Here is a 13,960-nt window from a genome sequence, read left to right on the forward strand (position 1 = left end):
ATTAAACTTGGAAAAATGGAACCTAGAAACATGGCAGTTACCAGAGTTTCCATGCTTTCATTTAACTTTGTGTCCAAGGATACAGGTCTTTTCATTTGTTTTTAGGACCTGTACTACTTCTAAACTTAGGTTTGTCTTGTAGCAATGAAGAAACTCATAGTTATTCTTGTAGAGGTTCTGGGAATTTCCGATCTCTCTAGCAAAAGCTTCTGGGGATTCAATAATGCTTCAGGCTAAAGAAATGTCAGCTTTTCAAATTTCCTACCAATTTTGCTAATGTTCTTATAAACAGAAGTGCTATATTAGGAGTTAACAGAACATACTTTCTGAGTGTTTCTCTAAGGTTTTTAAATCTTCCTTCAGATGATACGATCTTCTGAAGTTTATCCATGAGTGCTTTACTCTAGAAAGAAAACAAAGTGAATAAAAGTGTTATACTTCAAGTCCCAACAGCAGACAGAATTGCAATCTTCACTGTCACAAAAAAAAGTTTCAGAAAAAAGGGAGCAATAAATCATGAAAAATGTCTAATTATTATGTAGCTGTCTGATTGTCTATACAATTCAAACCAAAGTTTGTTTCCTCCTTCATTAGTAGCTTAGTACAGAGGAATAAGTCTCTGCAAAAACTTCAGCATATGAAAACACTGAAGAGGTTTAGGAATGCGTGAATATTACCATGAAAATGATCAGTGCTAATCTCACAAATCTGATGTTCTAAATCTAGCAAATTTTGGGAAATCCATGCTATGGGCTTGAGTCACTTAAATTCTTTTTTTTGTCCCTATACCCTGGGATTCTATATAGAGTGACTTAAGTTGTGTGCACAAATCCAGTCGTATTCTGGATTTGCGTGCACAACTTATTAGTTAAGGTCAGTCAGTGCTGATAATTGCCACTAAGCAATTATTGATACTAATTGGCATTAATTAGAATTTACATGCAGAACTAAGTGTATTCTATAACGTGAATAGGAATGTGGTCATGGGCATGGAATGGGTGGGTAATGGGCATTTCTCAAACCCATGTGAATGGTTCTAGAATACACCTAGTCTACACCTAATTTAGGCGTCAGGATTTATACCAAGTTTTATTTGGTGTAAGTACCCACGACTACATTTAGTTGTGCGAACAGGCGCTCGGTGTATTCTATAATCTGCATGGAAATTTAGACTTATTCTATATTGTATGCCTAAATTTAGGCATGCTTTATAGAATACTAGTAAAAAAAGGCCCGCTTCTGACACAAATGAAACGGGCGCTAGCAAGGTTTTCCTCGGAGTGTGTATGCTTGAGAGAGTGTATGTGAGAGTGACTGTGTGTGAGAGAGAGAGTGAATGTGCGAGTGTGTGAAAGAGAGTGAGTCTGGGTGTGAGTGTGTCTGTGAGAGATAGAGAGAGAGAGAGAGTGTGTGTGAGAATGAGAGTGTGTGCAAGTGCGTATGTGAGACACAGTGTGAGAGAGAGTGTGTTTCACACAGATACAGTGTGTGCAAGAGAGAGAGTGTGTATGAGACACAGACTGTCTGTGAGACCGAGTGTATGAGACCAAGAGAGTGTGTGAGTGACTGTGTGACACACAGAGAGTGAATGTGATACAGTGTAAGACATAGAGTGTGTGAGAGACAGTGTGTGAGAGTGAGAGAGAAAGACATTGACTGTGAGAGAGAGAGAGAGAGAGAGAGAGAGAGAGAGAGAGAGAGAGAGAGAGAGAGAGTGCTTGTGTGTGACAGAGATACCTCCCCCCCTCTCTGGTGTCAGGCCCCCCTCCCTCCCTCTCTCTGTTGTGAGGGCCCCCCCCCCCCTCTCTCTCTGGTGTCTGAGCGTTACTGTGCAGGACGCTGAGCTCTGGCTTTGCTTCAAGGAACTGACCAATCCTATTTAATAGAATGAACCTCCAACATTCTGAAGTCGAGAAACCTCGTGTGGTTGGTCACTTCTGTTTGTGACAAACCCGGAAGTATGTGATGTCAATTCAGGAGAAGGATACACAGAGCAGGAATGCCTCAGCCATGCAGTCAGCTTCAGAATGTTGGAGATGCGTTTTATTATATAGGATGCCTAGGTGTATTTTTTGGGTGTGGATATTTCAGGTGCCTTATATATTCATAGTGTGAATACAAAGAACATGAATAACAATTGCCACAAAATATAAATATTTAGGAAGCACTTGCAGGACTGTACCAAGCTCCTCGCCCACTGGTGCCTTTTGCCCCGCAAACTTCACCACCACTAATGAGAGGAGATGGTAGACTGGGAGCAATTTTTGTACCTTTTCATATGTGTACCCTGTGTAGCTATACTGCTCACACAGTCCATGGTACAGTGCTGAGTACTTGGCAAGAAAAACCAGTATTTATCATTGCCTGTAAAACATATTTGAAGCTTTCAGGAGATGTAGCCACCTAGATTCTCCATAAACACTTTCCACTCCACATAGACCCACAAACATACATACCTTTAATTTACTTCTAGCTACCTTCAGTTCCAACAATATAGTTATTTCAGGATGATGTTAAGTACTGGCTGGAGCTCTTCCACAGTCATGTAGTTGTAGTTCCCATTATTTATAATGGGTATGATTATGAAACTTAAAAAAAAAGTTTATTTTTGTCAGTTTTCCATTATAATCACTGTCACGGTTCTGCCATGGCTCTGTTAATGATCCTTGTTGGCAGCACCACACGGTGGGTCTCTGGCGGCAGGTTGTGCTGCTTCTGAGATGAGCTTTGTTGCAGTGTGGGACCCGCTGGAACCTTTGGTGCCCTCATAAAATCATACGCCATGACCAGACTTAACCCCGCCGACCCTGACGTTCTTGCGTCAAAGCCACCCTGGTCGCTCTCAGTTGCTGTGGATCCCGAGACACCATTCCAGTCACGCTGCCAGTGCGAGTGGGTTCCAGCAGCCTCTCGCTTCTTTGTATGTGTGGGTTCTAGTAGCCTTGTACTTTTTGTATGTGTGGGTTCGTCAGAATCAAGGAGGATGATGAATGGAAAACCACTTTTAACACTCGAGATGGTTATTACGAGTATCTTGTAATGCTCTTTGGTCTTGCTAATGCTCCAGCAGTTTTCCAAGCATTTATGTACGATATCTTCCAAGACCTGCTATATAAGTTTGTACTTGTATATCTTGATGACATCTTAGTGTTCTCTCCCTCTTTGGAAGCACATCATCATCATGTCAAGACAGTCCTCCAACGCCTATGGGATAATCAACTGTACGCCAAACTGGAAAAATGTGCCTTCCATCATACAGAATTACCATTCCTGGGCTACATCATTTCCAACCATGGTCTAAAGATGGATCCTAGCAAGCTCTCTATGATCCTGCTTTGGCCACAACGCCTTGCAGAGGTTCCTTGGGTTTGCCAACTATTGCCATCAATTCATCTGAAAATTGGCAACTAAGATTTAATGCTAAGAAATGCAGGGTCATACACTTGGGTTACAAGAATCCAAGGACACAATACAATGTAGGGGTGAAGTGATCCTGTGTACAAAAGAAGAGTGGGACTTGGAGGTGATTGTGTCTGATTACCTTAAAGTGGCCAAACAGGTAGAAAAGGTGATGGTCAAAGCCAGAAGGATGCTTGGATGCGTAAGGAGAGGGATGACCAGCAGGAAAAAAGAGGTGATAGTGCCCTTGTATAAGTCTCTGGTGAGGCTCCACTTAGAGTACTGCGTGAAATTCTGGAGACCACACCTACAGAAAGATATAAATAGGATGGAGTTGGTCCAGAGGGCGACTACCAAAGTGGTAAATGGTCTCGGTCATAAAACATATAGTGATAGGCTCATGAACCTCAACATGTACACGCTGGAAGAGAGGTAGGAGAGATGAGATATGATAAAGACATTTAAATACCTCAGTGGCATTAATGAACAGGAGGTGAGCCTTTTTCAAATGAAGGAAAACTCTGGAATGAAAGGGCATAGGATGAAGTTAAGAGGAAATAGGAAGAATCTAAGAAAACACTCTTTCATGAAAAGGATGGTGGATGCATGGAATGGCCTTCCAGTGGAGGTCATGGAGATGACGACTGTGCCGGAATTTAACAAAGAATGGGTCAGACACATGGGATCCCTTAGGAAAAGGAGGAGTTAGTGGTTACTGTGGAAGGACAGAGTATCTGTCGTCATGTTTCTATGTTTCTAAAATTACTCCATTGTAGAAGCACCTTTGACTGCCTTGACCAAGAAAGAGGTGGATCCTTCACATTGGCCTTAGGAGGCCTATGAAGCTTTTGAGCACCTCAAACAAGCCTTTGTATCCGTCCCTATCCTGCGAATAGGTCAGGATAGTATGAATAAAAGATGACAATACCAAATACATAGGTGACTCTTAAAAGCATTCTAATAGTAGGTAGTCTTGAGGGGGGAAAGGTAAGGTGGGGTTGGTGTGGGGGAGAGAGAGATGGGTGATCAAAAGGTAGCAAAGCAGTAGAATATTATGGCTTATAATGTGGTAGAGAATCCAGATCTTTGTTAAGTTCTCTGTTATTTGAAACTAACAACAGAGTGAAACTAACATCTCATTTTAATATCAAAAACCTTATGTTCCTGTATTGTTTTCAGTTTTCCTCTTAGTATTCATAGTGCTCTAGTCCCAAGAAGTGCTTCCCACAGTCACCTTGATTTGTCCAGATCATTGTTAGACTCTTGTTCGTCAGGTGTTATTAGACAGCTGGCAGATATAGTTGCAGCAGTGGTGACACAGATTGTTAATAAATCATTAGGTGCTGGCATTTGTCCAAATAGTTGTAAGCAAGCGATGGTTAAACCCTTGCTGAAGAGACAGGGTCTTGATGTTTCAGTAATGAATAACTATAGGCCAATTTCTGTAGTACCTTTATTGGGTAAGATATTAGAGAAGGTTGTGTTGGGGCAATTGGAGAGGATTGTGGATGAAGTTGGTTGTTTGGACCTGAATCAGTATGTATTTCAGAAGGATCATGGGTTGGAGTTGCTATTGCTTTCAAATGTTGATGAACTGAGGAAGGGTTTGATCAAAATGTTTATTTTTGTTTCGTTTCATTGGATGTCTCTGGGGCTTTTGATTTGGTGGATATTCAGTGACTTCTGACATTGGCTGGTTTAGGGATGGGCGGATCACTGTTCGATTGGTTTTCAACATACTTAGAGGGGCGTAGATTGAGTGTGCATAGTGGGGGACATGTTTCTCAGGAAGTATTTTTGGATAGAGGTTTTCCTCAAGGTTTGGGTCTGTCGTCATTATTATTTAATGTCTATGTCTTCCTTGGGGGATGTCACCTTAGCAATCACATTTTTCACGTCCTCCACTATAACATAGTTAACTGAAATGGGGTTCTCCATTAATAGCAGGATAAATCAATCACACAGTCCCTTCTATCTCCCCTTTAGAGTTGAATCTAAGCTATCTAATTAACTGAAGTGGCTCGTATGAGGGGTAGCATGTTATCTTGCTTGCTTGTAAAATGATCAGTATTGTCTGAGCTTCTTGCCACTATCAGATGACATCACCCACTTGTGTGGCTGATTTATCTTACTGTATTCCAAATTTAACTTGTAATACTACACGGACCTCAATCTTAACAACCATAGTTGCCAACATTTCAAAATGATTGAGGGTGTTACACCCAATGGAAATTACTCCTACCTGGACATAGTCAAGGAGTTTGTTCAATATTGGGGGTGCTCAAGCACCCACAGAGCTGGCTCCTATGTTTACAACACTATCTCAGAACAATTGTTGACCTAATTCCTTTATTTTTTTCACAATCAGTAGGTATACTGAAGTTCAAACTGACTAAATAAAATAATCAAAAATTATAAAGGTTCACCTTTTATGACACTTTCTATTCAGTGATGACCAGCCTTCTGTGCCAATGATTCCCAGAACTCTCATGGCAACCCCAATGCCAGTCACTTTTTCATAATATCTACAAAGTATTTCTCCATTTTACTCCTTCCACTTGGAGAACTCAGATCAGAATTATCAAAATGTGAAGGACAGGAATGCCAAACTGCAATTCCTGAGGGTCTTATGCCAATGTAGTATTCTTCTATTTTTTTTAAAATTCTGTTTATTAAAGTTTTTCAATTGAACAATACACAGTAACACTTTGAATACACAAAGAAAAAGTTGTCAGCAAGTACAGAAATATCCAACATCTCCAAGAACTCCCACCCTCCCCAGAATTCCCAATCCCCCCACCTCCCTGTTTCTAGCAGGATATAATCTAATGGAGAGGTAGAGAACCCCACAGGAGAGTCTTACATAAACAAAGCTCATGAACTTGGCAAAGCTGACTTCCAAGCAATATATATATTCCACACTTTGTGGGAACTCTACAATTGACCTGTGCGTATCGCTGTTAATTGGGTCATCTGATAAATATAGTCCAGTTTCTGAAGGACCTTAGACAGTTCTGGAATTGCTGGTTACTTCCATGCTGCTGCAATTGCGATCTTGCTGGCCACAAACAGACTCGTTGCCAGTTTATGCACATTGTTTTTGTAACTCCATGTGGCTTAAAGTGCAATAAACAATGTTCAGCCTATGTGGACAGTCAAACTGGACCATTTGTTGAAGAGTCTGCAAGATCTCTAACCAAAATTGACGAACTAAGGGGCATGTCCACCAGATGTGGTACATATCCCACACTTCTCCACCTCGCGGTCCCCAAATTAAATACATGCAGGAGTCACTTAGGAGTGTAGTACCATTGATAAAACACCTTATATCCATTTTCCATAAGATTAGCAGATATTGAAATCTTGAAAAGATATTTAAAGCATTTCTCCTACTGGATGAATTCATAGGTTGAACCCATAACAGCTTTCCATTTGTGTATATAACATAAAGCAGGAGCCTCGGATACCAGTAAGGCATTATATAGTCTTGAGATACAACTCTGCCCACTTCCCCATCTCATAGCTCATTCCAAGCATGCTTCGGCCAGCTGCAGCTCACTCAAAGCCTGTCTATATAGATAATCTCTTAGTTGTGGGTATCTGAACTCATGATGGAATGGGAGTCCATATTCCCCCTGCAAGTCCAAGAATAACAAATTCCCCCTTGTCCCAAATCTGACTCAGCATATAAATTAAATCCTGGGGTGAACTGAATCGCCGTTTGTAGAAAATATATCCACCCTGGGAAGAATTTCTGCCTTACCTTACTCCAGAGCAAAAATGGACAGTGCATTAATGAAGTAAAATGTAGTAAAATTTAACACTGTGATCCTAGGCAGCCACACTATAGCCTATAAAGGTGAAGGGGCGCTTTCCCTGAATAAATGAAAAAGCTTTACGCTGCAGCTTTATGAAAAGGTTTTTTGGTAACGGGATTGGTAGCATCATAAATAAATATAGGAATTTGGGTAAAAGCATCATTTTCAGAGCTGTTATCCTACCAAACCAAGAGAGCCCCAGGCCCTCCCAGTGCTGTATTTCCATACATAGTAACATAGTAGATGACGGCAGAAAAAGACCTGCATGGTCCATCCAGTCTGCCCAAGACAAACTCATATGTGTATACCTTACCTTGAATTTGTACCTGCCCTTTTCAGGGCACAGACCATATAAGTCTGCCCAGCAGTATTTCCCGCCTCCCATCACCGGCTCTGGTACAGACCGTATAAGTCTGCCCTCCCCTATCCTCGCCTCCCAACCACCACCCCCTCTTCCCCCCAACTGCTCCGCCACCCAATTTCAGCTAAGCTTCTGAGGTTCCATTCCATTTGCACAGGATTCCTCTATGCATATCCCACGCATGTTTGAACTCCGTTACCGTTTTCATCTCCACCACCTCCCGCGGGAGGGCATTCCAAGCGTCCACCACCCTCTCCGTGAAAAAATACTTCCTGACATCTTTCCTGAGTCTGCCCCCCTTCAATCTCATTTCATGTCCTCTCGTTCTACCGCCTTCCCATCTCCGGAAAAGATTCGTTTGCGGATTAATACCTTTCAAATATTTGAACGTCTGTATCATATCACCCCTGTTCCTCCTTTCCTCCAGGGTGTACATGTTCAGGTCAGCAAGCCTCTCTTCATACGTCTTGGAACGTAAATCCCATACCATCCTCGTAGCTTTTCTTTGCACTGCTTCCATTTTTTTAACATCCTTCGCAAGATACGGCCTCCAAAACTGAACACAATACTCCAGGTGGGGCCTCACCAACGTCTTATACAGGGGCATTAAAACCTCCTTTCTTCTGCTGGTCACTCCTCTCTCTATACAGCCTAGCAATCTTCTAGCTACTGCCACCGCCTTGTCGCACTGTTTCGTCACCTTCAGGTCCTCAGATACTATCACCCCAAGATCCCTCTCCCCATCCGTGCCTATCAGACTCTCCCCGCCTAACACATACGTCTCCCTTGGATTTCTACTCCCCAAGTGCATCACTTTGCATTTCTTCGCATTGAATTTTAATTGCCAAACGTTAGACCATTCTTCTAGCTTCTTCAGATCTTTTTTCATGTTTTCCACACCCTCCGGGGTGTCCACTCTGTTGGAAATCTTTGTGTCATCCGCAAAAAGGCAAACTTTACCTTGTAACCCTTCGGCAATGTCACTCACAAATATATTGAACAGAATCAGCCCCAGCACCGATCCCTGAGGCACTCCACTACTCACCTTTCCCTCCTCCGAGCGAACTCCATTCACCATCACCCTCTGGCGTCTGTCCGTCAACCAGTTCCTAATCCAGTTCTACACTTCGGGTCCTATCTTCAGGCTGTCTAGTTTATTTAAGAGCCTCCTGTGGGGAACCGTGTCGAAAGCCTTGCTGAAATCTAAGTAGATGACATCCATAGCACGTCCTTGATTTAATTCTCCTGTCACCCAGTCAAAGAATTCAATGAGATTCGTTTGGCACGATTTCCCTTTGGTGAAACCATGTTGTCTCGGATCTTGCAACTTATTGGCTTCCAGGAAATTCACTATCCTTTCCTTCAGCATGGCTTCCATTACTTTTCCAATAACCGAAGTGAGGCTTACCGGCCTGTAGTTTCCAGCTTCTTCCCTATCACCACTTTTGTGAAGAGGGACCACCTCCGCCGTTCTCCAATCCCTCGGAACCTCTCCCGTCTCCAAGGATTTATTAAACAAGTCTTTAAGAGGACCCGCCAGAACCTCTCTGAGCTCCCTCAGTATTCTGGGGTGGATCCCGTCCGGCCCCATGGCTTTGTCCACCTTTAGCTTTCCAAGTTGTTGATACACACTCTCTTCTGTGAACGGCGCTCTATCCACCTCATTTTCAGGTGTACTTTTGCCAGTCCCTCTCGGTCCTTCCCCAGGGTTTTCTTCAGTGAAAACAGAACAAAAGTATCTATTTAGCAAATTGGCTTTTTCTTCATCATTTTCTACATAGCGTTTTGTTGTATCTTTTAGTCTCACAAGTCCCTTTATAGTCTTTCTCCTTTCACTAATATACCTGAAGAAGTTTTTGTCTCCTCTCCTTACATTTCTAGCCATTTGTTCTTCCGCTTGCGCCTTCGCCAGACGTACCTCTCTCTTGGCTTCTTTCAGTTTCATCCGGTATTCCTCCCCGTGTTCCTCCTCTTGAGATTTTCTATATTTCTGGAACGCAAACTCTTTAATCTTTATTTTCTCAGCCACTTGCTTTGAGAACCATATCGGTTTCCTTTTTCTCTTGCTTTTATTTACTCTCCTTACATAAAGGTCTGTGGCCCTGTTTATTACTTCTTTTAGCCTGGACCACTGTTCTTCCACTTCTCGTATGTCCTCCCAGCCCATCAGCTCCTTCCTCAGGTATTCTCCCATTTTGTTAAAGTCAGCTCGCTTGAAATCCAGGACTTTGAGTATAGAGTGGCCGCCATCCACATGAGCCGTTACATCAAAACAAACCGTTTGATGGTCACTGTTTCCCAGGTGTGCAGCCACTCGGACATTTGACACACTATCCCCATTCGTGAGCACCAGATCCAACGTGGCTCCCTCCCTCGTGGGTTCGTTCACCATTTGTCTGAGCAGAGCACTTTGGAAAGCATCCATAATCTCTCTACTTCTTTCCGATTTTGCAGACGGAACCTTCCAATCTACATCCGGCAGATTAAAATCTCCCAACAACAGCACCTCTCTTTTCTTCCCCAACTTTTGAATATCAGCGATCAGATCTTTATCTAGTTCTTCCAATTGTGTCGGGGGTCTATAGACAACACCCACGTGAACCAAGGTTCTATCCTCTCTTTTTAAGGTGATCCATATCTCTTCTTCCTTTCCCCAGTTCCCTGTCATTTCAGTCGCTGCGATATCATTTCTCACATACAGAGCTACTCCTCCACCTATACGTCCCTCTCTATCCTTCCTAAAAAGATTATAGCCTGGTATGTTTACATCCCATTCATGGGAACCATTGAGCCATGTCTCTGTGACTGCAACTATGTCCAAGTCAGCCTCCAAAATCAGGGCTTGAAGGTCATGAATTTTATTGCTTAGACTGCATTTGTGGTCATTGCTTTCCATGTACATTTCCTAGTATGTGTTTTGGTTTTAGTGATTTGTGAGGGTGTTTTCTCTTTGGGTACCTTCTCATATTTTTGTTCCCCCTTCCTTGCGTTTTCTTTTTTTTCCGTGTACTTTAGATGGGTAATTCACTGCATACAGATCACTTATTGTTTTAGTAATGTTAATTCCCAAATATCAAATGTAGTGGGATAGTTTGTAGGGCCATTTACAGTTCTGGATCTATAGTGATATTTAATACCTCAGATTTTTCATATTAACCCTGAAGCCTGATAGCAGACCATATCGTTGCAAAGATCTGGAGGGATCTGGAATAGTTAGTAAGATATCATCTGCAAATAGCAAAATTTCTGAATCAATGTCTCACCACTGAAGTCCCATCACCTCCCAATAGACTCTAATAGAACACGCCAGGGGCTCAATAGTAAGTGCAAAAAACTAATGGCGATAGAGCACAGCCCTGGCGTGTGCCACATTGCAGAACAAAGGTCTCAGAGCAATGGCCATTCACCCGTAAGCAGGCTTGGGGACAGTGATAAATTAAGCGCAACCAGATAAGAAAGTGAACCCGGAACCCAAATTTCTCTAACACAGAAAACATAAAGGGCCAATGGACGCAGTCGAAAGCCTTCTCCGTCGATAAAAGAAGCATCGGTATTATCTCCACCCGCACAAAGTGAATTACATACATGCAAAGTCTTTCTGATATTCTCAAAAGTTTGTCTGCCTCTGATAAAGCCAGCCTGGTCTTCATGAATCAAGTTAGGCAAGACCCGCTGCAAAAGTGCTGCTAGAATCTTGGTGAATAGTTTGTAATCCATGTCAAGCAATGAAATAGGCCGGCATGAACTATAAACCTGAGCTTCCTTCTCCAGCTTCAGCAACAACGTGATCACCACCAAATGCCACATATCTGGCCATTTCATATTAACTTCGAAGGAGTTAAACAGTCTCACCAATACGGGGGCCTGAAGCGCCTTGAAACCTTTGTAAAACTTATTGGTGAAGCCATCAGGCCCTGGGGATTTACCATTCAGCAAGTCACCAAAGGCCCACTGAACCTCTTCCAGGTCTATAGGCTTAGATAGGGTGTCACTAGCCACCAATGGCAGCTGCACCAAATCCAAATCCACTTGGTAAGCCTGAATCTCCTCATCTTTAGGAAAGGAGTCCAGTGTATATAAGCTGCGATACAATTCTACAAAAAGCTGTTGTATTTCTATTGTAGAAATACATAATCTCTCCTGCTCATCTGAGATCCAACATAGTATGCTGAATATCTGTATTAATTATCCATGATAAATATTTTCAGGCATTACTTCAACTGCAAATATAGTCATGTATATCCATTACTGGATATCCAGAGGACTAGACTGGTTTTTGGCCTTTGAGGACTGCGGTTTGAAATCCCCGTTGTAGGATTAAGAGCCAGACTGATGTCTAGGTTCATGGACTACTGCTGTGACTACAACTTGAGTAGAAAAATAGTGGTAACTGGAGAATTGAAAAGATGTTATAAATAACGTTTTATAATTCTCGTTTAATTTTTATGCAATTTATTACTGTTAACACAAATAAAGTCATAATTCATGAAACAAATAGTGCTCTCTAGTCTTTGAATACATTTAGCTCAGATATAGAATGGGAATTTTTTTAAAAATCATAATGCTGAAAAATAAAATATCTGAAATTAACAATAAATGTAGGCAATGCAGTTTAATATACTTTCACTAGACTATTTATGACCCTTTTCAAAAAGGTTTGTGTGTCTACAGCAAATCTCATTTTACAAACTGGTTTCAGGTAGCTCCAAAAATAAAGCTTTTATCATATTATTTATTGTTCTTTACTTGTTTAGAGACTTTAGCCCAGGTCTTCTTCAGTCTGTAGACCGCACTTCTGTTCAAAGCAGAGGTGATTTCTAACACACCATTGTAGTTATGCATGCATCGACAGATATCCGCCACCACTATCCACTTCTCAATTGAGCTGGCACGGGAGCTGACATCAGTGTGGTTTATAATTTGTGAGGCAACAAGGTTACTCATCTGGAAAGGCAACCACACATGCAAAATAAAGGAAATTAGGAATAACTGTCAGTACTAACCACATGAAACAATGGTGTGATAACTGTGGTCACAAATGCTGTACATATGGACAAGTCAAGGAACTGTATTAAAAAAGCAAACTTAGGCATAGTTGTGGCAGGGAAAAATCACAAAAAGAAATGAGAGAACACATCTTTAAAAAATAGCGATATAAAATCTGAAACATAAAACAGAAATAGGGCAGAGCCTATAGCTTTCCCCACTAACTGCTCAGAGAAGCAAAAAACTGGTAGGTAAGGCCTTAGCATTTTTTTCTATTTAGTCTAGACTCGATCTCTCTCTTTCCCTCTCTTGCTCTGGCATTTCCTCCATTTGCTACTGAATGTAATCTGTGGTCTCCTATTGCTCAACTGTGAGATAGAACTTTTGCTATGCCCCTAGTATATAGAAGAATTTGACTGATTAAACAAAAATTCAACAACTCTTGTTTCACGGCTATTCCATAACTGACAGAAGTTCATTATCACAATATTTCAGAATTCTGCACACTGCATCCTCTTGACAGGCATCTATGATGATCCATCCCAAGAGTTCAATCTTTTCTCTGTCATTTACTGGCACTGCCTCCAGTGTACCGTTTCTCCATCTGATATTTGCTGAGCTGATTGGAACTATGGCATCATGGGTATGTGAAGTCCTTGGAAGCTGAAACACTCACTTTCTTATATCTATTTAATTCTTTTACAACTTTGCATTTTCAAAATTCCTGAAACAACTAAAACCAGAAGGTGAGGTTTAATTTATTCTGCTTTGGAACCTGTGACACTTTTCTATTAACATTTAATCTAACAACTCTATCTCATTCTGTTTTTATTTTATTTATTTATTTATTTTTGAGTAAATGCATTCTACCACAACTACTTATCACTTCTATAATGCTATTTGTCATATACAACATTGCAGACAGCATATTTAATACAATAATTGAAGCAAACATACAGGGCAAAAGAGACTTTGAGGAGTTCATTTACTGAGAAATAATTAAAACCAAAATGGCTGTGAGCAGGAAACTTTTACTAAGGTATGATGATATCTAGGCTTAGTATGTTCTAACGTAGGACTTTTCCCACACACTAATCCCAGATTTAACAGGCTTTATATTTTGGTTTTATTGGCAGGTAATGCGCTAATGTCATTAATGTATGAAACCTGCAAAAAATTAATGCAAGGCACTTACCACCTCCTATTTATGAAACACTACGTATTCCCATATTTAACTCTGCAGTATTAAGTTGTATTTGTTTTTTTTTATTTTATTTTGTTTTATCTGTATTTTATTGTGAATGTTCTGCTGTAAACTGCTTAGTAGTTAAGTGGGATATAAATTTTTTTAATAAATAAAATTATCTGGTTAGCACATGCTAATCACGATACACTA

At 41.2% G+C, this 13,960-nt stretch overlaps 1 protein-coding gene across 1 annotated transcript in view; it reads right to left on the reverse strand.

Annotated features, from left to right (window-relative positions):
- Window positions 1-323: 323 nt before the first annotated feature.
- LOC115459311 (ras-specific guanine nucleotide-releasing factor 2-like) overlaps window positions 324-13,960 on the reverse strand; it is a gene marked incomplete at both ends in the record, with an annotated part of 71,820 nt that continues 58,183 nt past the window's right edge. The window contains 2 exons of the mRNA XM_030189157.1: window positions 324-403; window positions 12,325-12,522. Of these exons, the coding sequence (XP_030045017.1) occupies window positions 324-403; window positions 12,325-12,522 (278 nt within the window). The remainder of the gene's footprint in view (window positions 404-12,324; window positions 12,523-13,960) is intronic.

The sequence above is a fragment of the Microcaecilia unicolor genome, unplaced genomic scaffold, assembly GCF_901765095.1.
Source record: "Microcaecilia unicolor unplaced genomic scaffold, aMicUni1.1, whole genome shotgun sequence".
NCBI classification, from domain to species: Eukaryota; Metazoa; Chordata; class Amphibia; order Gymnophiona; family Siphonopidae; genus Microcaecilia; species Microcaecilia unicolor.